Raw genomic sequence first — 24,971 nt, 5'->3', positions numbered from 1 at the left:
TCTTTTGGTGTCAAGGTGGACTTTCTTTGTTAATAGCTTTTGCTATTTTCTGTAGTCAACTGAAATACCTCGTTTAATTTATCGGCAACTCTACACTGGTAGGATCTTCTCCAAAACTATATTGCTTTGTGGGTTTTACAGCAATGAGACTCTAAGAAGATTGCCAAACTTCTGTCCTGCTAAATCTATTTTTCTTATTTGCATACTGCAGCATGCTTCTTGCAAGGTTTTTCTGTAATTTACAAAAGTGAATACCACGCGCACGTATGCAGCATCGCTATTACACGTTTTCCTTTATCCACACAGCTGAAATATCTACCATTCCTGGGGAAAATTGTACAGACGCTACTCAAAACGAAAATTAACAATCTACAGTTTTAAACTTTTAACGTAATGTTAAACGTTAAAACATAATTACCTTTTTATTGTACATATTGGATAAATTGTTGTTACACTACTTTCATTTATAAAATATTAAAGATTATACATTTAATTACATTTTAAATTTTATTAAGATTTATTTACAGATACAAAACTAGATATAGCAAATTATTTGTTTTAATATTCTCAATGGCATGTTTCGTTATGTGTATATTATATTTGTATCAATCGTATATTATCTTTATAATTAAATATCTTTTTTCAACGTCCTACTTATAAGTTCTATTGTTTATACATATTTTGCAGTAACTATATACTATTACCACATCAATGTTAATTTATTTATAATAATAGCACGTTTGCATGTAAATTTTTTAATCTCTTCCTCTAAATTCCTCTTAAATTTTTTTATGCAAATTTTGATGAAGAGCATTGATTTTTTCTTTCATTTCTTTTTCTTATCGTCATTTAACTTATTTCAAAATTATTTTTTTTTTAACTCAAGATCATGTCAAATTTGTGATATTTTCAATGAGAATCAGATTAAAAAATTAGCATTTATTATAGAGATAAAATATGCTTCGTATAAAGGGGTAAATGTAGAGGAAGTGAAAATAAAAGTAGAAATAGTCAATGCTATTTCAGACTGAATATTATGTCTGGAATGAAAGGGCAGGCCTGAGAAATGTATGAGACAAAAAAAAACAAAGTGTAAATAGTATGAGAGAGATAAGATACAGATACGTGTAATAAGCTGGAATTATAAATTCGTCAAGGAGAAAAGTAAAAACAGAGACTAAACATTTTTAAAAATTGCAGTTTTTTGAAATACTTTCAACGATTAATTATTACTTTTTATTAAACCGACAAATCTAGTATTAGAGTCGTTGAAGTTAAAACAGGGACGAATGTATAATTTCAGATGTACAGTTAAAAAATGAGGAAGTAGTTAGAAGTTGAAAGACGTGGAGGAGGATGAGGAGGGTAAATGGAAGATGAACTTTCAAACATATCCGAAATGCCAATTGTTCCAGGACCTAAAGAAGCGCGGTTCCCACACCTGTGACATGCAGGCCCTTCAGCCACTTCCGGTCCCAACTACCACCACCACCACCACGCCTGCTATGACTTCCGGTGGGCAGCCACCGCTTCCGGTTTCGGAGACCGCTTGAGTCGATCGAGACCAATCACGATCACCAATCCGCTAATGAATAAAAAATTAATCACCTACTACTACCGTCCTCCTCTACTACTATTCACTCCGAGAATGAACCATGGCCGTCTAACTATGATAACGGTGAGCCTATGTCACGATCTCTTTAAATCGTTATCAACCAAAACGAGATTCACACTTTCTTTTACATAACGCATCGCCGGATATAGTAGGAATTTTTCACATCTTTACAGTTTTGACCTTACAGTTTCCACATCTACCTTCCGATTCAACATTCGTGTTTCTTACGGCTTTATATTGTTGCATTTTCAGTAGAAATACTATCATCCGATTTTTGTTCTCATATTTGTGCTTTTAATTAGAAACTGTAAAGAATTATTTTTAATAATAGAATATAGTTTCTTATCTTTTTGTATCAATGTATCATAATTGAATTGTTTATTCACTGTGCTTTTTAGGTTTATTCAATTGTGTCAAATTGTTTTATGAAAAGATTCAAACATTCTATTGTATACAGGGTATCCTGTTTAATTCTGCTGTCAAACCGAATTTGTTAGTTGAAAATATTAGTCTTGGCAATTTGCTTATTAATCTTTACAAATGTTTTTAATAAAAAATCTTGCTATTTTCGGTTTAACTACAGTGATTTTTTTAAAAATTGTAATCAGCTGGATAAATTTATCTCTGTCTGATGCAAGTTGCAATATAATTGCCTGGACAAGAATCACACACGGTGTCACACGTGACACGTTTGACAGAAAAGTTTTGTCAGTGGGCCTTATAAATAATAATGCCATAATGGTCTCTCTTCTTTTCAATGGTTTTTTTTAATTATCACAGGGACCTCTTTATTAAAGTTAATAATGGTTTATTATAGATTTGTATTTTGACTCGCGTGGAACGAGCCTACCGTTGAGAACTATAAGAGTTCATTACGTCACCCTCTTTTTTATAATCAAGAGCAAAATTTATTAAGCCTTCTTCCATCAGGCTCACGCTTGAAACATAAACAAAATAAGAGCAAAAAGAAAGCAAAGTATTCTCTCTATAGGAGCATGAAGGTATTTTTTTTAATTTCTCATTACGTTGGTAATCAAATACTTTTAATTTTTTATACTTAATGAATTTATTATTTGTTTAAAAAAATCCTAATAAGCTTACCAAGAATAGTAGCTACATAGCTACGAGGTTTCGGTGCTCGATGGTACTTAAAATGAGTATAAAGTTGTGGGTTTTACGATAGCTTGTTTTTATTTTATTTTTTTATGAGTTGTCCAATGTCCAATTTTTTGGATCATGGACATTGGTTGGCAGTCTCTCTCCCTCTCGCTCTCTCTCTCCTTTCCTGTTTGAGTAAAGTGGGTAGGCAGACCGATAATCGGGCTGCAAAGCGCGTTATTCGAATTTCAATTGGAGCATCGTAGGATAAGCTATCTCGAGAAAGGGGGGAGGGGGAGAGCTGATCCCACCGAACGAGGTCATAGGCAAATTTGCACTCCACCGCCAAAATACTTCCATCAAAATCAACTGCTGCTATTTCTCCTTGAAAATCTCCATTTCCTAATTTCCCCACGAACCACCAGCAACCAATTCTATCTATATACATTTAAACCTTTTCTCTTGCCAATTAATGCGTTATCATATCTCAATGACTATCATCAGAAGTTCACAATTTACATGTTAAATGTTTTCCACCAGACCAATTATAACATCGGAATGAATAGAATTATCGAGTGCATTTTGAACGATATTTTGATATTTCCATTCGGGGTACAAATGTATTTTATAAATATAACACTGATAAAAATATGAGAGGGTTGGTTAAAGTTTTATGATTGGACGTTTTGGGGGATAAAATGTTTCAGGTGCTGTTATTTTTGGCAATAGGGCGTCTGTTAAAGTGCCGTATAGTTTGCAGAGAACAATCTGGTGGAGAGTGTCGAGATATCGATCACGTTCATAGAATGCTAGTAGGACTCTGCCTTTTACAACTAGCTCTACCTCGAGTGTGTTATTTCCGACAGTCCTCTTCTTCCTCTCTCCCTTCTCCACACACATACTCATTCTCACCCTTTCATATGATTCCTCTTGCTTATTGCTGTCCTACTCTTGACTCTATATTTGTTCTCTCTCTCTCTCTCTCTCTCCCTTCCTCTCTCACACATACACAATACCCTCTATTCCTCATCCACATTTACCTCTTTCACACCTTTCTCTTATTTTCTCTCTCACTCTTTTCAAACCTCACTTTCTCTCCATCATTGCGTTTTCTGTTTCCTCTTTTTTCTTCTCTCTCTCTCTCTCTCTCTGTTCAACTTTTCCTCTTTCATTTGCTTTTTGTTTATATATCCCTCTCACTCTATCGCCTCTTCTCTTCTGTCATTCTACACCAAGCTTTACTGCTCCATACCAGCACACCTGTCTTTTTTTGTAATACGAATTCACCCACGTTTGCTGTAAGGCTCCTATTAGTGCTATCACTTTTATTACCCCGTACGATGTTTATTGTCCCTCTCACGCCACGTCACCTACAACTGCTCCCAGTGATTCATTCCTTACGTAACAGCGCTGATTTTTTTATCATCTTTAGTCACCTACACCTGTTCTCAGAGATTTATTCGAGGAACAAATTATCATTTTTTCCCTCTATTTTTTATTTCTAGTCATTAGTCTCTCTACAATGTTTGTATCCCTTTTTTATTTTTCTACTCACTCATTTTACTTCTAATAATTTGATTTCTTTCAAATTTATTAGTGATTTTTATTATTATGTTTAGCCACAAATTTGGTTTGGTATTAATTCTATTATTTCAGGATCTTGGTTTAATGGGATTAGCGTGTATAATGCTATTGCTCTGGCAGGAAAATATCATCCTGTGAAAAGAACTGGTTTTGTGTCATTTATTTAATTGTTTGAATGATAATTGTTACATTTTTTGTTCGCCAGTGAATTTGTTCATTATTTTGTTTGACACCAAGCACCTTATTATTTACATGGTACAAATGAATCACAAAGTACATATCTTTAACTTCCCAGATTGCCAGTACCAAAACCAATTAGTTTGTTAGGACCCAACCATTAGCTGTTTTGTGTTTGCATAAGATTCATCAACTTTGCTTTTAAAACACATTCTCACCCTCCCATGTAATACCCGTTCACAACATTTAAATCAGTTTTGCAGATAATGCAAAAATTTATTTTCCATCACTAATATTTAACACTACATTTATTAATTAAAACTTTTCAAATATATAAAGAATAATACTGAAAAGCTGCTAAAGTTTCCAATCTTTTTTCAAGATAATTTACATGAAAGATATTAAAAAGAAAGCAGGTCTTTTTGAATTACTTCAGTATAATTTCATGTACATTTTTATCTAATCTTTTTTTCAACCAACAAAGGTAGCTCGTCCATATTCATCAGCATTATTATTCAAATGAGCTTTATTTGATATAATTTGACATTACGTGGTAAGATGTGATATTCTATCCCATCAGAATAAGTTTCATGTTTCTCTGGAATTTCTGAAAATTAGTATTCTCTAATGAAAATTGGAATTCTCTCGTTTATCTCTGATATAGTTGCCAGTGGATAAATGCGTCTGCGCGCCTATTGTGAAACCAGCACAAGTGCACTATCACTACCATTGTCAGTAGTGCTTTAACAAACTCCCCCACCTCCACTCCACTCAGTCACTCGAGTCTGCTGGAAGCCTTTTACCCCCTCCTCCACCTATGCCCTTGTACCCCCACTATTTCCTTCCCCTCCATGTGTACCACCTTCGGGATCACTACACCCTATTCACATCCACTATCCCCTCCATTCGTTGTCTTTTACGTCATATTTTTCATCACTGTTCTCTATTCATATTTTTAATCCTTCGATTCTTTTCTCCCTCAATTCCCTTTATTCATATACGTTTTCAATATTTTCCTCGTTAATTTCGTATAATCTTTTGCTTTTTTTTTCTCTCAGTTTAAATCATTTTCTTTAATTCCTTTTTTATCATTCTTTCAATTCGAGTTCTCCTCTCTCCCTCTCTCTCTCTCTCTCTCATCTTCTGTCTCTGACTGCTTGTCTGTCTCCTTCTTTGTCAACATAACTCTCCATTCAACTTCCGCCCACTCTAACTTCCACCGGTCCATTTTGCTTGTATTTCAGTTGCAACAATCGAGTTCTAAGAGCGAAGTGTGTGTGTGAGAGAGAGAGAGAGGGAGAGATTTTGGCCGAGTTTTCAAGAACGCACAGCCAGGCCTACTTTTGAGAGGACGCGCACGTTAAACTTTACCGAGGCAACTCGAACAAAGTAGCTACTTCTCCTCCCATTCACCCCTTTTCAACAGTAGCCGCGATCTCTGATTGGCCACCTGACAACTCTTCGAAGAGCCGATTCCCCCAACTTTTTCCATCGGGCCTGGCTTTCGTAATTGTAACTTTTTCCACTTTTTGCACTTTTACCAGATAAGATTGGAACCTCTACAATGAATTCCCCATCTCGTTCCGCTTGCTTCCACTTCCTTCCCCCTCCCCCTTTATTACAATACTCCCGAGTGACAAGAAGGCTCGATAAATAAATAAAATAAAAGACATTGGGTAACTCGTTCCACGTTAAAAGCAAAGTCTTAAAAGTAGTGAAAGCAGGGAATTTTTTCCAGTAAGTAGAAACGGTCGAGCATTGTCAGCCACGTTGGAGGGTTCGCGCAAATCAACCTCAGGAGTGACCATAGGAAGAGGGGATTCAACGATCGTGTTAAACAACTCCTACGTGTTTCCACGAGGAGAAATTAAAAAGCTGCCAGGGTCCATCGATGCCACGCGTTACACAAAATGGCAGACGGGACTCAGTTATCCCGCCAAAAACCATCAAATGGCGTCCAATCAAGATTTCACCGCGTGATTCTCTCGTGCCTGCCCCACTTTCTTCTCCGGAGGCTCCCAAATTTTCTCCCACGCGATACAAATCGCGTCAGGCTATGTAAATATTCGCGCTCCCCTTTAAAACTACGAATAAATAAAAATAAGCCCCAGTCAGGTTTCGATAATCGACTTTTTGGATCGCGCCTGGCCATCGGGACCTTTTGAAAGCTTATGATTTATAAATTTTAGGCACCAGTCCATTTCTGTGATTCTGAAAATAGAATATTGAAACAATCGAAAGGCTGCAATTTTCCAATGGTTCGAGGTTAGGAATGCGAGACTAATCGATAGTTAAGTGATTAAAGAGATCTATTTTGAAACGAGAGATCAATTTTAAGAATCATTGGGCTGCAGGTTTCAATGGCGAGGCGTGATCCTTGCAAATTCAGGGAGCGAGGTTCTCTAGTTAATTGTAGTAAGAGAGGTAAAAACTGGTACGTACGATGAGCCAAAGGGACGTGAACGTCAGGCAGACCTGCGTAGGTAAGAAGGAAGACATTTGTTACATTCGAAAACTTAAACAATTGTACGTGCCACTTTATATGCGAGCGTTCTTCAAATTTTCAAGGTCATACACTAGAGCAGAAACCATCGGAAAACTGTACACAATGGGAATACAAAGATGAATTTGTTGCGAAAGCTAGGACAAGATTTTCAATAAATATTTAATATTAATAAATATATCAATTTAGGAAATTCTCATTCAGGAGCTTTACAGAGGTTCTTCGGGTCTTCGTAATTTCTCAAGGTCACTGCGTTGTATTCGTCTCTCTCTCCTTGCTAATTTATCAATGTCCCTTTTGCTCGATGCTATCTTTATTTCTTCTTTATTGTCGTAATAGTGTATAAAGGGAGTAAGCCACACAGACTCATAAGCATACGAGAAAATGAAATGTGATTAACAGTTTGCTTATCTTAATAACACATAGCAGAATTTAGTAAAAATGCTTTAATGGCACGAGATATTAATCGTTCGTTGGTTCTTCGAAATCTTTCGTACAGTTATTGTAAGTAAAAATATTAGCAGCAGTTTAAATAACATTGGTAGTCATTTTGCTGTAAAATTTGCATTCTGCACGCTTATAACAATGATCCTTATCGCGTGTGATAACGATCTGCATTACCTTCACCATAAACACACTGGAGTATGTATCAAACCCCATTTATAGTTTTTATTTGAAATTTTCCTTCTGTGACATTTATCAATTTATTAATATTTGCAGACCATCGGAGTAAAAATAACTGTTATGAAATGACGGAGTACCTTTTTGCGAGGTTTAAAAACATCAATATTTTGTTTAAGCCAACCTGCCGAATACTTTTAAAAGTGCAGTCGTTTAAAATGGCCTGGGATATCTCACACTCCGTGTGCATGTAACGTAATTTTTCTGACGCGTGTGTTATGAGAGTTCAAAGGAGTAGAACGCTCTGTACGTATCGACGCATGGATCACACCAATGATCGATATTTTGTGGTTAGCGAGCTACCTAAGTTTATCGATGATACCATTAATAATAATAGGAATGCTGATGTTATAATAATAATAATTGTTCTACATTCCTGCGAAGCAATCTTCTTCTGATTTTCTACTTCGGTGGATCAGCGGCTGTACAATATAGGTTAAGGAAAGATAAGAGGACGATCACAAAAGCAAATGATCCAATAATACGCGAATCCACGCCGTGACCTTTGAAAGAAAAATCTCGTAGATTCCTATATTTGGTCTCGAAGAAAAATTATCAGATAAGAGGGTTTCGTGCATGGTTTCTGTCCTGGGGCATGACCTGCTATCAGCGAGTATCAGTTGGAATAACCGGAAGGCCTGATAAGTCGTAACAATAAGAAAATAGTTGGAGGGGCTTACCTTTTAAGAATGTCCAATACTATAAATAAATTAATGTACAGTTTGTCGATATAAAACGAGAGATGAAAGCATTTGAACCTACGCAGATTCTCAATAAATGTGTAGATCCTCTTCGCTCGTTCCGTTCAATGTGCCACAACTTGCTTTCGAATTTTAGATTTTCAACCGCGAGGATATAACGAAAGGATCGTGATAGTGGCTGAGGAGGGTAGGGGTGGGGGATTTATCGAGCAACTCTCTGTGTTTCCACTTTTTATAGATTAAACGATTCAACTCTTTCTGCATATTATAAGTATCTAACAAAAAAGACGAGAGACGATTGTAACTAGAAATTACGCGTGGGATCACGTACACAATTTTACACGAATTTTGAGTGATTTTATATTAGACTAATGAATGAAAATAATTAATTGATTAAGGATAATCGTAATAGATAATGGCGATCAGTGTAGAAACGAGTAAGTCGAGCCCAAGGTTCCTTGGAGAGCCAATTTGGCACTCGTTTCAACATTGAAAATATTAGGGATGATTTTACGAGAGATTACTATATATATATTGTAAATAATAGCTAATAAACAAAAAAATGCGATGCTCGCCCAGCCTCGATTGAATGTAATTAACTTTGTAATTATATGTTGCGATCTAACATGATATTGATGAGGGACAAAAAACAGAGAATATATTATATTATATTGTAAGAAATATAAGAGATATATTATATATAATTATAAATGATTAAAAACACGAATATGCAGGCACATATAATATAATACTATATGAGAAAGGGAACACACGAATACTCGTTACATACTCACACGAACAGAAAACTTCGAGCCGTGCAATAAATCGAATTCTAAACCGTTTCAAACTAGAAAGTGTGCCTGGGTGCATGGGAGAAAATTTCAATAATGGAAGAATGAAGAAAGTCCAGAATATTTCTTGTTGTTAGGTGCTGCAAGGTGCAGTTATATCAATTATAAGTGACATAGCGTTGAATTCTGATGGAGTCTATTTCAAATACGAGAATTATTCGACGAAGATATGACGACACGTGGATTTTAGACATTGCAGAAATTAATTATAATGAATTGAAACGTGATTCCTCGCAAATTACGAAAATTAATTAAAATCTATCATATTCTACTTGTGAGTTTTTTTTCATAATGTTTGTCGATAGCAACTAATATCTATATTTTCACTCAATAGTCATGATGGAAATTTTCAAGAATTTTAATTATATAATCTTAACTGTTGTAATAGTAGAAACAAAAGCTTTTTGGAGTAATTACGATTGATACATTATAACTGATTTACTGGAATCATCGCGGATGTCTGTTAGCTCATTGTATGTTAATTAACAATAGAGACAAATAGCGAACGATAATTTTAGTTTGATAGTTTCGCAACAGTGCCAAAAGATGACGAACTCGATTTCCTCGAGTATAAACGATACACACACGTGGAAAAGAAAATTCATTAAATGTTTCTTCGATACTTTGTAAAACACGATATACATATAAGAAATCGCGTCTCTGTAAATATCTTCTAAATAGCAATAGAGATGAGCGTTACGTCATTTTTCTTTAGAATTTAGATTATCCGTTATTGAAATTACAGCCCAGTTCTTTGAAATTCGTGCGATTAGAATCTGGTACGATCGAATTAACTCTGATACTTTTCGGGAATAGGGCGAGAAAAGCTGGCTGAAGTAGAAAATTGAGAAAAAAGCCCGATTAATTTAACCGAGAGTTTAGCACATGGCTCCAACAAAGATCAAGGGGACTTGTGGCAATTTTACGTACCTTGAGCTGGAGGCACGGACCGCGTTATCTACTTTGTAAAAATCTAATTAAAATAATCGTCATTAAGTAAAGAAGTATAAATTGCAGAAATAAACTAAACGAGGTATAAACTTTTCTTAGTATCTGGATTCATAGCTGGTATAAGCGTAAACCAAACTAAAGAAAGAATAAAAAAAAAATGAACAAAAAGAAAACAGAAAAAGGAAAAACTTTAGAAGTATGTGCGTAATAGGGTGCTGCTGCGATGGGGGTTATAAGGAACTGCGGATGGCAAAGTTCAGAAAAATAAAATTAACGATAAAGCAATCTGTGTATTATAAATTACAGACGGAAGAAAGGTATGGAAACAGAGATGTAGTGAGTATGCTTGCGTGTTTGCATGTGTGTGAGTGTATGTGTTAGAAAGAGAACAAACGGGAAAAACGAGTCTTTCAATTCACTACCATACTGCCAATTTTTCCGAAAAGACGTAATAAACTTTAATAAGGATATTAAGGCGAAAACAGTCGCGTTCACGTTTTTATTCCTTTTCTTTCTTCGTTGTAAACTTTTCGCGCAAGAATGCCCCTCTATGGGACTCTCCCCTCGTACAATTAGGACGATGAAGGAAGCTAGTAGCAAAGTGGAATTGTGCAACGATTGTAGAAAAGACTTTATTTCGCTCAACAAAAACCACTTTTTTATTACTTTTGGAAACTATTATCCTTTAATTATGAACGATCGATGCAGGAAACTTGACAAATATTTCTTACGTTCGTTCATAATATTCTTGGCCAATTTTATTTCTGCAAAATAAGCTTTTAAATCGAATATCTTCAACACACACACACGCGCGCGCGCGCGCGCGCCATAAGTGTAGGAAAATTTTGAAAAATATATATCTTACCGCATAATTTATATTCTTAATAGTTTTATAAGAATAATCTCTATACGTTGAAACCGTTTAAATTATAAATCAAATTGTTTGTAATATTTATTAATGGGTTGTTTTGAGCGAGTTAAAATCTTTTCTCGTGGCATGAAAAGAAGTATGTATTATATTGTAAAATATATTAAGCGTTGGAATTATGTCGACGAAGGGTAGCTATGTTGGTCTCCATCATAACGCACCATCCTCTTGTAAGCAAGGACACACTCTTGCCGTCCATGAAAATGGCGAGTCGACGCGTGGATCGTCGTCAGGACGTGAAAACTGCAATTTCATCGAACGATTTTTGCTTCTTCAACAAAGGTTCTTTCGAGAGACGATGCTCCGCGCTTTTATCAAAGTGTAACACACGCAAATCGAATCTCGAACTTGATTGGTAACGTAACGTAACGAAAAAATCCGCTGCGACTTGCTATTCGTTCGACTAACTGCATTCGTATAATTAAGCGTCGTTCACGAATCAATTATGAAACGTCATCATTTGGAAATAGAACAGTTTGATTTTCGAATATCGTTTATTGGAGCTTCATTGCTGACGACAATTGGAAAGTCTGCGACGTGAAATGGGACTTATCGATTTGTTACTATGTTCACACTAGTTTATCAGTAAACTGCATATAAAAATTCTATTATTATTAAAATAAATTTGCTGCCTCGGTAAATGACATATTATTGTAATTAATGATATGAGTATATAATCTATCAGGCAAAATGGTCTGTTCCAAATTCCTAGCTTAACGTCACCGCAGTTAATATCAGCGATAGCCGAAGCTCGTTTATATTTGTATCTATATATATATATTATTGCTCGAGGGTCCCGCAACGAAATAGTTCGCAAAAGCGATCCATGTACTATGAGCAATGGAGTCTCCTTTTGCGACATGAAGAATCACACAGAAAAATGAAGAGGAAGATGAAAATGACGTATTCTCGAAAGCAGAAGACAAGCACCTCGCTCTTGACCTACTTTTAACATAGGCTCTGATGCACTTTAGATTTATAAATGGACACGATCATAATTGTCTCTACGAAGCAGACTTTCAGAAATGTACTATATCGATGTTTGGCAATAACGATATTTTTAACCGAATCACGAGATAAATAGAAAGAGAGTGAGAGAAGGGAAACTGGAGAAACTAAACTGATGAGAGAGAGAGAGAGAGAGAGAGAGAGAGAGAGAGAGAGAGAGAATTGAACGAGCTGGCAGTAGTGAAAGTTGGTGTGTTTGCAAGAAAAGTATCTTATTTAGAGGTAAAAAGTCTAATGAAGAAAAGAGAGAGAGAGAGAAAGAAACAGACGTTTTAGCCAAAGGTGTTGTTCATCTTCGTTAGCTTCCACGCCTTACTCAAAGAGGAAATAAATTATAATTCATATTATCGCTGAGATATTTTTCTTTACCTACTTCCTCCCATTCGAATCTTGTACGGCGACTCTTAACTCGATAAACATCACTGGTATTATCTGAGCTTATTTATAATCATGCTTTTTACCCCATGACAGATCTTCAAAATTAAAAACTTATTACCAAGGATTCATCTACTCTTTTTGCTACGAGGAAATTTATCGTGCTCTCGGTAATTATTTTTCAAGCGAAATTTATTACTTATCTAGTCGTTTCATTGATTATAAATTGTAAATTTATTAGATTGACTAAAATTTTATCGCTCACAAGGGATTGGTCAAGGACGATATATTTAATAGAAATAAATTACACATTATTGATCGCTAATAAACATTAATTTATAATATAATCAATTCGTATCCTGGCAGACCGTGAATCTATAATTTATCGAGTTAAACGAATTTTATGTAATTTTCTTTTAATTTATCCTCGTCAGTCTCGGTTTACCAATCGATTTATCGAAGTCCATTAGGAATTAAAATTTAGCAATTGCTAACATTGTGGGTAATAATGTATATTGGTCGTGCACCATGTAGTTCAAGGAGATAAAGGATTCTCTTAAATCTCTCGTTGTTTGTATTATTCATATTATTAAACCAATAGAGCAGTTTAGACGGTGAAGAGGTATTACAATGATAACTTATTTATAAATAAAAAATAGTCAATTGAATTTTAATAAACCTCTATGAATCGTTCCACAATATTAACACTCTATTATGTAGATGTTTGAAAAATCGTTGACTTGTTTCCCTTAAGGAGAGATTTTTAGCAAGCTTTAACAGCCTGTTGTTCTGATTTACATCTATTTACTCGCTGATTAACATTGATAATGCTAATTGTGATCGCAACCATTGCAAGTTGTGCTCCAACAATTTTGCAGGCTTACGAATCAGGTCTCGCATTATTCTCCAACGCGTTTCCGTTTAATTTACAGTTGCGATTTGCTGAACGGAGTTTCAACATCGATAAACACCAGAAAATAGGTTATTTTGTGTGATTAAATTTGGATACGCGCATTTCTAGCCTAAAATCCAACAATCAACGTTGTTAAAATATTTGCATTCAATCCTTAACCAGATACTGAATTAAACAGCCGATTAAAAATCCATTTAAATCAGAATAAAGAGTCTTGACATAAAATACCCAATCTTTATATATTTCATTGAATAGTTTTGATTTTAGCTTTTATAGAAACGTGAAAATACGATAAATGATAGTGATCATTGCTGCTGAATCCGCGTTTCATTAATCCTAGTATGGTTATCGTTCCTATCAACGAGATCCGGAAGGGACCCATTTTACTAACATTATGCCACCGAGAGAGAGTTTCGTGTCCTTTGTTCTTACAACTCCCCGAAGTTGGTCCAAGTTGATTAAGAGCAGCTTCACCGATGAGTACTGCTAATTATCAAAACTTTAACATTTATGTGCCCAATCATTATGGATAATTATCACTAGCATTATGGAACTAAATTTGGGACGCTTTGATTATGCATCCAGTGTTTAAAGCACCATCCCATCTAATTTTAGTGAACGACGTTATTGTACGTTTAATCTGTTTAAGGATGAAAATGGTTGCTTTCCAATATTCAATAATACAAACCAAAATATCTCAAATCTACCATAACGAACTTCTACTAACACGAACATTTTATCGACATGTTAAACACGAGGGAATCGTGACTGATTGAGAGTGAAATATTTGGAAGGATTTTCTTTTATCTTCTGATATCTTATATTAAGATGGACTGCGTTCGAGAAACAATTCGTTTAATGGGTTAAGCAGCGATTTCCGGAAATTCAGCTGGTAGTTGGCGAGGATTAAACGGGGATATATGAGAAGGGTTAAAGTGCGAAGTGCTGCAATCGTTTCTATACACTGCGAGCAGCACAAAAGATCAGAGTAAGCCGTGTCTACGTCGCTTCGAGTGAACAAAAGATTTTTTTCTCTTTTTCGCTTCGTCTGCATAAAATGCCATGATTAAAAACCCTCGCCTCTATGACTCTTTACACTCGTAGCCGACACTATTTCCCTTTTCAAAGATTCCCAACTACCATCTTTCTTTAGAAAGAACCTTTCAGTCACTAAATTAAAGAGATGTTTAGATTTATCAGTGAAAGATTTCTCATAATTCTAAATGAATAATAACAGGGGAATATTTCTCGTAGAAAAATTTCGTAAGAAACTTTTTAATTACTAAAGATATAACCAATGTAGTTTTATTTTTTAGAAAATATTTATTGGATGATATCTTCTTCTCTGATAGTTTAGAATATTTAAAGATATATAGATCTAGTACTCAGTATTTTTATTTGATAATAATAGAAGTTTTTGCTGCACTGTTTGTTTATCTTCTGAGCTTTTAGATAGTTTTAATATAACTCAGTGATTTTCACAGAATTATTAGTTTATTTCTAATATAAAGATAGACAGTTATAAGTCACATATTTCTTGATACGTTAGAACCTTCTGATTTTCTTAAATATTATTATTAATTGGACGATATACTCAAGTTTATCTGCCTTCGCTTATTGGCTACTTTTAAATTTAATACAAAAACATACCATTATTAAATAATTTCATAAACAAAAAAGGAGAAGAAAAATTACGTTCTCTTAGTGTATAAGTAATAGGAAGTAAACAAAAATCGTGGTCACATCAGTATTGGTAAATCAATGACTGATCGCGCCCGCGCGCCAGGATTAGAAAAGTATTTCAACTAAACATGGATCTATTGAAAGACCTTGAGTGTCGCAGAAAACAGTATAAAACAGTAAGGTCCAAAAAATATATATCAAAGGTCTTTGAAAAACCATATTTCCACAGAGGGTCTTTCTAATATAAATACCCAAAGTATCACAAAAATCTCAATAGCTAGGAATTAGTAATAGAAAAGATTGAGATTTTAAGAATTAATTTATATTTTTTAAAATGCTTTAATTGAATATTCAGAAATTAAATAAACTGAGTTACTTACAAATGCAAAAGAAAATTCTTTAAAGTTCCTGAAAGCAGCAGAAATTTTTTAAATAAAACCACTTCATTTAATAATTACAGTTTTTTTCATAAAAATCTTTTATTTTTCATAATACATACAGTTTTAAATTACAAGATGATTAATTATTTATATTACAGCTGTAAAAATTCATATAAATTAAGTTATCTTCGGTATAGGAATACTCTATATTCGGGCACATGTACCTATTACGTACATCAATGAGGAATTCGAAATTTACGATAGGCTTTATGACATCAAGCATTTAATTCTAATTAAGCCTGGTAGAGTGCGTTATTTGTAATATGTATTTGTTTCAAGAAAGTATTTTTCTTTTTATATAATATTAAATATAATTGCATAAAACCTCTAAATATCAATAAAGATATGAATATCAATCGAGTGACGACTTAGGCGGACAGATAAATATTGAGTATAATCACTTGTATTTGTTAACATTTATCTGCATATTCATGATTAAACTCTGTTTGAACAATGTTTAAACGCTCTAGCGTCTTTGATGCAGTTCAGTTTTTAAGTAACATTAGCAGCTCTAGGTTTGTTAGTCTTTGAAACTAAGCAAACTCATTGAAATGTCAAAATATTTACGTGCAAGGATGACAATCTAATGACTATAAATAATCTGAAATCCAGACTGCCCAATACCTAAGCTTTCGATTAGTAGCCTTTGCCAATACTAGATAAATAGCTTCCTGTATTTTCTAATTAACTTTTACTGTTCCACAACCCTTAGTCTTATACTTGACTATCAAACTACTGTTTCCATAATTAAAAGTTTGATTATTGTATAATTAGTTACTCCCAATTTAAATAGCAAAAGTTTTCCCTTACATTTCAGTTTTAATAGAGCAAATATCTGCTGCAATCTACGAAAACTTTTGCTTCTTGCGTTCCAATTATTTTCTATCAATTTATTGTTTCTCTTTCCTTGAGCTTTTGTGTAAAATATTTTATTGATTTTAGATAGAAAGTTAGGGGTTTTCAACCAAAATAAATGCTTTCGAGAGATACAGGTAAGAAGAAACAGGTAGAGGATAGGACGAAAGGGCCAAGATGAAACAACGTGATTATCATCATTTATTATCAGTATAAATGTAAAGGGATACAATGATGACAATGAGTGAAAATAAAGCACCATCTTCGTAATGCTTCTTATTTCATTTTGCCCATTTACCCCCTCCCTTCCTCCTCCATAGACCCTCACACACATACATACATACAGAAACTCATGCACACCTGCGTCCTTTCTTACATTACTTTACTCTCCTATCTTCCAACAAATCTTCCAGGGAGCAAGTAATCAGCTTAAGTACTCAGCTACATATGAATGATGACCGACAGGTAAGCGAATTTTCTATTTTTATGCCTAAGAGTTATTTATGATGTTAGTATTATTATATCAACTTGGTATAAATAGTTCCCACCCCTATCCACTCTGGCCTCGCTGCTTAGAGCTTCGAGTGTCATAACCATGAACGTTAACAAATTTCGTGCGTGGCTTTATTATAGAAAGGTGCTCCAGTATACGACGTTCAAGATGAAAAATGAGAATGGGAAGAAGAATCTGGACACTTTGTCTATGTAAATCGCTGTTGCTCTACCCTCGCAGCAAGTGTCGTATTGAACCGTCGGGGATCTTGCTGGACTTCTACTCCTCTCAGAATCTGGTCGCATAGGAGTCTGCAATGAATTCAAACGAATAATTTACCAGAGATTCTTTAGAATTCCTACAAAATACTTATCTGAAATATTTGCAATTTTCAATAATTTTATACATTTGGATTTATGATAATTAAGGACATAGTATTTGTCAATCATATAAGAATAGTTGCATTGTGAGAGAAACTGAAAGACAAATTTATTCTACCCAATAATTTTAAGCTTTACTTGAAATTTATCAGGACAAGTATACGTTTCCAGGGTTAACTGGCAGATAGTCGGTTTTTATTGAAGTATTCAGTGATTTGTGAGGGCGAAGTAATAATATGTTGTATTACCTTGAATTCATCGATGGCTTCCCTCAAATCCTCGTCAGAATATCCCTTCATGGCTTTCGTGGCTACGGGCCCCATATAATTATTCACCACAGCGAACTCCATAAGTGATAGGAACACAAATACACTGCACGATGACATCCACACGTCAATTGCTTTCACGTACGAGACTGGAGGCAGTGACTGCTGCGATTGCGTGTTTTGTGTTGCTGAAATATGTATTTTCTTTCTTACTCCGCCGTTAATAAATATATTTATTTTAAACAAAGTTCCATTAATCAATTATTTATATTTATGTTTTCTCGAGTTGCTACACTTTTAACTATCTCTCACTATCACTATTTATTTGGATCCTAAAACTTTCCCTTGAAAATTCCTGATATAAATCTCTATTATTTTCTTAGTTTTCTTTTTCCACCTCGTTGGAGAACTGCACTATGTGTATAAGTGAGTATATAGTGTTCTTTAAATAAAATAAAAAAAAACTTAAAATATCTATTGATTCAAAAATATCCGAACATAACAAAAAGAAATTTCGTTTAAAAAAAAATGGAATAATTCTTATCCCTTCCTCTTTTGCACCTCATTAAAGAAATTGCTAAGTAGATATTTTCATAAAACATATAACTAATTATTTTGTGTTATTCACAAGTTTTCAGGATGAAGCGAATGATTCTTTGAACGCCCTAGACGAGATCCTGTATTGTCTGACTATTTCGCAGGAATATCACTGGAAACTCGAAAAATTTCTTGATTTCTCGTAATTTGTACCCACCGAGTGTCAGGAGGGAAGTGACACCCAGCGTGACCCTTGCAGGGATGGCTTCCGGCTTGATCCAGAAGGCTATCCAGGACATAACTACGATCAGAGCTGACGGGATGTACGTGTGGAACAGGTGGTAGCCGAGTCTTCTGCGCAGATTGAAAACGATCTGTATGCACGTGAAGTTCCCTGTGGAATATTCGATCGTGCAGTCGGTGGTATAGTTGTTGGAGATGTCCAGCTGAGGCAGCTCGATTTCAGGATTCACCACTAAAGGATCGGTCATATTCCAAATGAAGACCAAATCTTGCGTTGTGTGAGATACTGAAATTCCATTAATCTCTCTGTCAAATCTTGTGGTAGAATCATTATTTAATTTGAAGTTAGTTAAAACGATGAAAAAATTGCAACGATTATCACAAGAAATACTTACGACTCTCTATCATCATTGAGCAAATTTGAGTGTCGTGAGGATACGATTCGAACTTCATGGCGCAGGAGAGTACCAAGGTTAACCTAAAATATTTAAGTGCTCCAAAGTTTTATTTTGCCGTTTGTATAAATACGACTATAGTCATACAACTTTTATACCGTCTGACAAAAGCTTAATCAAACTTCTTAAAGGAGTTTTAATTATTCGAAACTTTATTTTTTAACATATAAATATATGGAAAATTTGTATAAAATAAAGAAAGCTCACTTGGACATGTAGAGTAGAGTCTTATCGTGGTACAACCATAGATAATGATTAGGTATCGACATCTCGTGAAAAGTCACCTTCTTGGCGTTTTTAAAGAAGCAATCTGGCCTCCAAATGTTGTGCAGCCAATCAACGTCTAATATCCGGTACTCCTCAGACATGTTTTCCGGCAGTCTTAGTCGAGAGTCGCGCCAGCTTTGGGCCAAAAATATATCAGCCACATATGTCTACAAAAAGAATACAATTTACCAATGCAAAGATTATAAAAAGTAAAGAAGAAAATTAAATGATATAATAAAATTAATATGGAATATTAAACATTTTCAAGAATAGTTTAATATTATTACATTTCAAATAAGTGATAAAAGTAATTTAACCATGGATTCCTCGTTGATGGAATCCAAGCTGAGGACAGTGACGTGGAAATAGACGATAGTTGGTTGTCCTAGGTACTTGGGGGCTCTGTGCTTGTCGTACTGTTTGGGATTCAATGGCAGAATGTCCCTGAGGGACAGAGAGGCTTCTTTTCTCCCATATCCTTCCAGCTCTGCCTCCTCCCTAAAAAAAAACATTTAAGGCAAAGAGAAGCGAGGCTGAAAACTGCCAGCAGTAAAACTGAGAGTAAGTATTAGGGTTATTCGGGCTAGATAATACGTTCTTTTAAGGATTCCTTTAATCAGTCCGTTGTAGTCCCGAGTATCACTCGTTACCGGGGTCCCAGTGATAAAAACCTAAGTTTTTAAATGTTCAATGGTGTACCAGTCTGTACATGAGACTCTGAAATATTTGCGCGATATTTCGATGAAGCAGCAATATTGCAGAAGCCATAATAGGTCTTCGTGCTTGCTACGTTCTTAAGCCTCCCCTCCCCTTTTATCTATATATGTCCTCTACTGTTTTAATATGCTAACCTTCGACCTCTCTGCGGATAAGAAACAGTTGCTCCAATTTCACATCCCGAACCTACCCCACTAATACACTTCGCTATTCACCCGCTTTTTATTCTCATTCTCTCATATCTTCTCTTACCCTCTCAATCCGCAGTACTTGGATCAATAAAAGTTCTAAATTTTAACGATCATTAGTTTTATGAATACTTCGTAAAAATTAAAATTTTATAGAATGGTATATATTTGGAATCGATAGATATTTTTTCTCATTTGAATTATTAATGTGTTGGCTGGCATAACTTTTGAATAGTTTTAGAGGCAAGCAATAAAATTGTTATAGCACGGGACAACTATGAATATCCTTAGTAATGCATAATATTTAGGCTCAGGGTTCAAGTGGATTCGGGTATAACCTACCGTTTGCGAAGCTTTGCGAAACCTCCCAAGCCAATAATCCATAACGACACTTTAAAGAATTTTCCTCCCCCTCCCAGCTACCCCCATCTCACCCTGTACCTCACAGGGTGCTTATAAGGCGTCGAACAGCTTTCAGGTCGGATTTCGTTATCGATATAGAATGGGTTAATTGTGTGCCATTTGAAATTATTGTGTATCTCTATTATAATCCTAGTCAAAAACATGGAAAGTTTTACTCTTGTACGCGGAACGTCGTTCGTGGGACGTTATTGGGCTAAACAAGATTTGACAGACCTTGAAAAAACAACTGTATACAAAAATAATATCAATTCGTTTAGAAAAAAGACGAATATAGTACAAGCGGTACAGTATATAGAGATTGTAGTACTAAAATAAAATAAACGTAAAAAAAAGTGTTAAAAGAAAAATTAAAAAAAAACATAAAAAACAATATTTGAAAATAGAATCAGTGCATAAATGATAATATCTGTAGTATATCGAGATATGATTTGTCTAAGTTTAATAAGAATGCATTGATAATTATTTTGTACTTTAAATATAGACAGTGACTGATAGAAAGTAAGCATTAAAAAACTTTAATAAATGAATGAAAATGCATGAATAATTGACAATGTATTTGAAAATTTTAATGTTAATAAATCATTAGAAAAATTCATTTCATTAAAATTTCGAACATTGTTTCATCGATTGAATGAAAATGAGGAAAGTGCTGAAATTTACAGCACGTTTAAAAGTGTAAATGCAGTGACATAGAGATAAAAAAGTATGTAAGATAGAGACATTTGGTTGTGAATCATTACAAGGAACAGTCCCACTCGCGGCATCCCTCGTACAGGAAAATCTCGCTTTACCTTTCGATTTTTGGGAAAAATCGATATCCGCGCTTTCGGGCCGAGAGTCGAATCGTACTAGACGATAGGCTATCGACTTTAATTTGCCAGCCTTCGACCTCCGTGGAAAGTACCGGTTCGCATACTTTCTCGCTGAAACTCGACACAGTAGCAGGTGATGGAAACTTCCAAAGCTCACCTCCCCCTCCTAGAGAGAGCTTCGGGAGCTTTCGCCCACTATCGAACGTCCCACGCAATCGAAATTATTATTTACCCCCATTCAACAATCACCACCAACCATTCATGAAAACTCATTATTTAACTTCCGTAATCCCCCCTATTGTCACCCCTTTGTTAACATAATTTTGTTGTTCAACAGATCATTCGACACTTATAAATATTATTTTTATTTCCTATCTGCAGTTGAAATACAAAGCGAGTGTATAAAAACTGAAATTTAATAAAGTTTCTGCATTATTTTCTTTTTCATCAGTGATAGAGACAAATAATTAACTTGACGACGAAGTAATTTTGTATTTTTTCCCTTGACGAGGCAACTTAATAGAGATTCGGTATAGCTAAAAAGTTATTTGAATGATTTTTAACGACAGGTTGGTATAAATAATAGTTAGACTGGTGTCGATCGGAATTTAAAGTTTGATTGATTGGCTGGGTAGGTAATCCGTATACGAGGGTAATTTTTCAATGCGCGAGACGCACTCGGGGCAGACAATTAAATAGATTGGCGGGTGCAATTTGGGAAAGCTGAAGAGGAAGAAAGCTCTCCGGACTTCCTCGTTAAGTGCATTCGGTTACTCACGGAAAGTGCAGGGCTGCCATGGCAAACAGCATGTACAGGTAGCAGCATAGGATCACCAGAGAGTGCCTCGTCATTCCTAAGATAACACAGCAATGCAAGGGAATAAATGTTTAAGAGAAATCCTATAAGAGAATGAAAACAACTTAATTTTAAATCAGACTAAAAAAATATTATCTATATAGTTTATTAATATTATACATTTTCTATTGAGAAATATAGAAAATACTATTTCGCTTAGCTTCACACTCACGTGATTTAACTATTGATCTTATATATTTGGATACTAATGCACATAAACAAATTATAATAAACTAAAAGAGGATAAAAAAATGATTTAATAATAAAGAGGATAAAGTAGTTTTTAATGTGGATATTGCTTTAAATTAAAGATGTTGATATATTTAGCAAAACAGCTGCTGTACTGGATAGAAAACAGAAAGGGGCGTCAAAGGACGATAAAGGACTTAACGAAGGAAAATATTTACCGATCAGCTGTACATTCTACCGATGGTCCAATCAACGTTTAAACTTCCCAGCACTCAGCGTTTTGTCTCTAGCGATTCTCCGCTAGCTCGTCCTTTTAACTCACAAACATTCCTGAGGTGTCTTCAGATCTCTCGCACGATATATATTGCTCTCTTTCGATAAGATTTCGCGATAGGAATTCGAGGGACGCCAACATCCACGATGAAAAGTTCTATCTGCCAATAGCACCAAAAAACCTTCTGATAAACAAACACCGTTCGTAATTTAAACTAATCTTTTCGTCACTCCCATCCATGATCCTGCTGTACCAATATTGGTCCTCGAAAAAAAGTCCATGGAACTCTTAAAAGCCTTATGAAAATAAAAACAATAATATTTCATATCCAGTTTCACGCGAATCATCGAAATGTGATTTGATCCTTCGGATCTCTAATTTGATTTACGATAATTCAATTTCACATGATTGATCCATGGGGGAATATACCAATTAAGTGTGTTGTTGATAGGAATGACGATTTTTTAAATAGAAGTGAAGAAAAGGAATTTTGTAATTTTTCAACATTCTTCAAATACAAAACTTCAATCTACGATAGGAAGTATGGCAAATAAGGGAGAGTCACACATATAGATAGTTAAATTTTGCAAACCTTAATTAAGGCAGTTGGGTATAGCACGAGTTAGAGGGAAGAAGAGAGATAGAGAGGGAGAGTTGGAATTCTAGATGTTGTGATCTTGAGAAATTAGGATGTTTTGGGGGATGAAAATGATGTTTTGGATAGAATTGGATCGGATCGCGGGGAGCCGGTAAGAGAATGTAGTCGGTGAGTGCAGATACACGAGTCGATCGGCACTCGGGCACTGGGCAATGCACGGAGTTTGCTGCTCGTGCAAACCACCCGGTGCCCCGGTCGGTGCCTCTAAGCCAATTTGCCTATCGACTAACTGATTAAGCCCTACTCTCTTTCATCGTCCACACGGGGCTGCCACTTCAACAACCCAGTGTTCAGCTCGAGCTCCATTGGTCTGTGCTATTTTCAACTGGAAAAAACTCTGTTCATTATAAAAAATACATCTAAAATTCCACCCTTACTCGATAACAGTTCCACAAAAGCGCCATGCAAAACTAACCTTTTTCTTCCTATTACACGATGAATGCCCTGTTTTTATTTTCAATGCACATTGTTACTTGCAGATTTATATGTTTAACTTTACGCTCTTTTGTTTAAGGGAAATATATATATATATATATGAATAATCAATGCGATGATTATAAAAATATTTTTTAGTGGGAATCATGGGAGTAATTGGACTAGACTATAAGACTCTTCGCGTTAGATAAATTGGATTAATGATAAGATTAATCTAAATATTGCCAGCTCTCGAATAAGACTAAGGGGCATAATTGTACTAACGGTTTTAAGAGTGTTAACACGATCGAATGGTGTTAGTCGGTCCTCACTATTCTCAGTCCAAGCGTATCGATGTCTCATGCCACTATGGACAGCCATACTTGTCACAGAAAGCCAAAGAAAAATTTCCATATGAATAGTTAAAACACAAATTCGTAAATTCCAAAAATATCTCAAGAAAGATAACTCTTAATATAGAGTCATCCAATAAATAGTATAAAATAATAAGAAACAGAATAGTACATTTCACAATTGAAATATGCGATAAAGAAAACTAAATCTTCTGATTAATGAATTAGACGAATCACAGGGAAAGTAAAAGAGCTTCATTATTTCTTCAAAGCTATTTAGCTGTTCCAATTTATACGTTATTTACAATAAAGTCTAAATGAGTGGATAGTAAAATTTTTAATTAAGGAATGAAAAGGTTCTGTGTGAGATTAAATTTTAACATAAGTTTCGTAGTTAACTTGGTATTTTAATTTATTTCACAGCTATTAAAGCAGACATAAATAAATAAAAGCAAAAGCTTTAATTAAGAAATTAAATGGTTTGAAGAAATTGAAGGGTTTTATGTTTACTCGTAAGTTATTTTGCTGTATTGAACGGATACTTTGCGTGTGAGTGTGCTTTAATACATAACTGTGTGAGTAAACTGTCACACCTTCCCTAGTCTTCTAATGAGATTTCATGTAAATCGGGACTGGTGGTGGAAATCCGAAACGACGCCGAAGCTATACAGTTTGGTTTTAGAGGGTACCAGATTTCCTATCGATGAAAACATCTACGGTATTTCTCGGAAAACGTTAAGCCCGCCGTAAAACACCATCTACGATCGTTTTTCGTACTTTCGATAACACCAGACTCGATGCAAATTGTTGCTTAAGCTCCACTCATAAGATTTTAACACCGACAACATCCCCAGATCACACACTGTTGATTCTCATTAAATCCTGATTTTTAATTATGATACGAAAGCTCTGTACACTACTCCTATTGTTTAAATAATTTATCAAAATTTATTTTTCTATCTATAATAAAATTATATTAATGAACCATTGTAATAAACTACTTATTAAGAAACTTCATAAATTTTTAATAATTTATTAACAACTTCTATCGTAATATGATTATACTATCATATAAATTTTTAT

At 34.8% G+C, this 24,971-nt stretch overlaps 2 protein-coding genes across 7 annotated transcripts in view; one reads left to right on the top strand and one right to left on the bottom strand.

Annotated features, from left to right (window-relative positions):
• Positions 1-12,434, top strand: part of Shal (Potassium voltage-gated channel protein Shal) — a 109,133-nt gene extending 96,699 nt beyond the window's left edge. For 2 of the 3 annotated variants that reach the window (XM_066724859.1, XM_066724858.1), the window contains 2 exons: positions 1,416-1,678; positions 6,213-12,434. In XM_066724859.1, the coding sequence (XP_066580956.1) occupies positions 1,416-1,553 (138 nt within the window). In that variant the 3' untranslated portion in view covers positions 1,554-1,678; positions 6,213-12,434. Of the gene's footprint in view, positions 1-1,415; positions 1,679-6,212 lie in introns of those variants that run through there. The other variant, XM_066724860.1, reaches the window with a different exon arrangement.
• A 2,788-nt stretch (positions 12,435-15,222) lies between these two features.
• On the bottom strand, positions 15,223-23,257 carry HisCl1 (Histamine-gated chloride channel subunit 1). 4 transcript variants are annotated; one of them, XM_066745627.1, is made up of 10 exons: positions 23,056-23,257; positions 22,408-22,759; positions 21,923-21,998; positions 21,124-21,255; positions 19,322-19,502; positions 18,945-19,171; positions 18,678-18,760; positions 18,257-18,568; positions 17,485-17,690; positions 15,223-17,167 (listed from the first exon to the last, which is right to left on the bottom strand). In XM_066745627.1, exons 3-10 carry the CDS (start codon positions 21,994-21,996, stop codon positions 16,991-16,993), a joined length of 1,392 nt encoding a protein of 463 aa, XP_066601724.1. In that variant the 5' UTR covers positions 21,997-21,998; positions 22,408-22,759; positions 23,056-23,257; the 3' UTR covers positions 15,223-16,990. The 4 variants fall into 4 exon arrangements, with proteins under 4 accessions (XP_066601724.1, XP_066601715.1, XP_066601736.1 ...); XM_066745618.1 differs by having other exon boundaries at positions 22,408-22,623; XM_066745639.1 differs by lacking the exon at positions 21,124-21,255 and having other exon boundaries at positions 22,408-22,623.
• Positions 23,258-24,971: the final 1,714 nt, after the last annotated feature.

The sequence above is a fragment of the Prorops nasuta genome, unplaced genomic scaffold (assembly GCF_024137725.1).
Source record: "Prorops nasuta isolate Cenicafe-Biocafe unplaced genomic scaffold, Cenicafe_Pnas_1.2 PNAS00003, whole genome shotgun sequence".
Lineage (NCBI taxonomy): Eukaryota > Metazoa > Arthropoda > Insecta > Hymenoptera > Bethylidae > Prorops > Prorops nasuta.
This window is presented reverse-complemented; position numbering and strand designations above follow the sequence as displayed.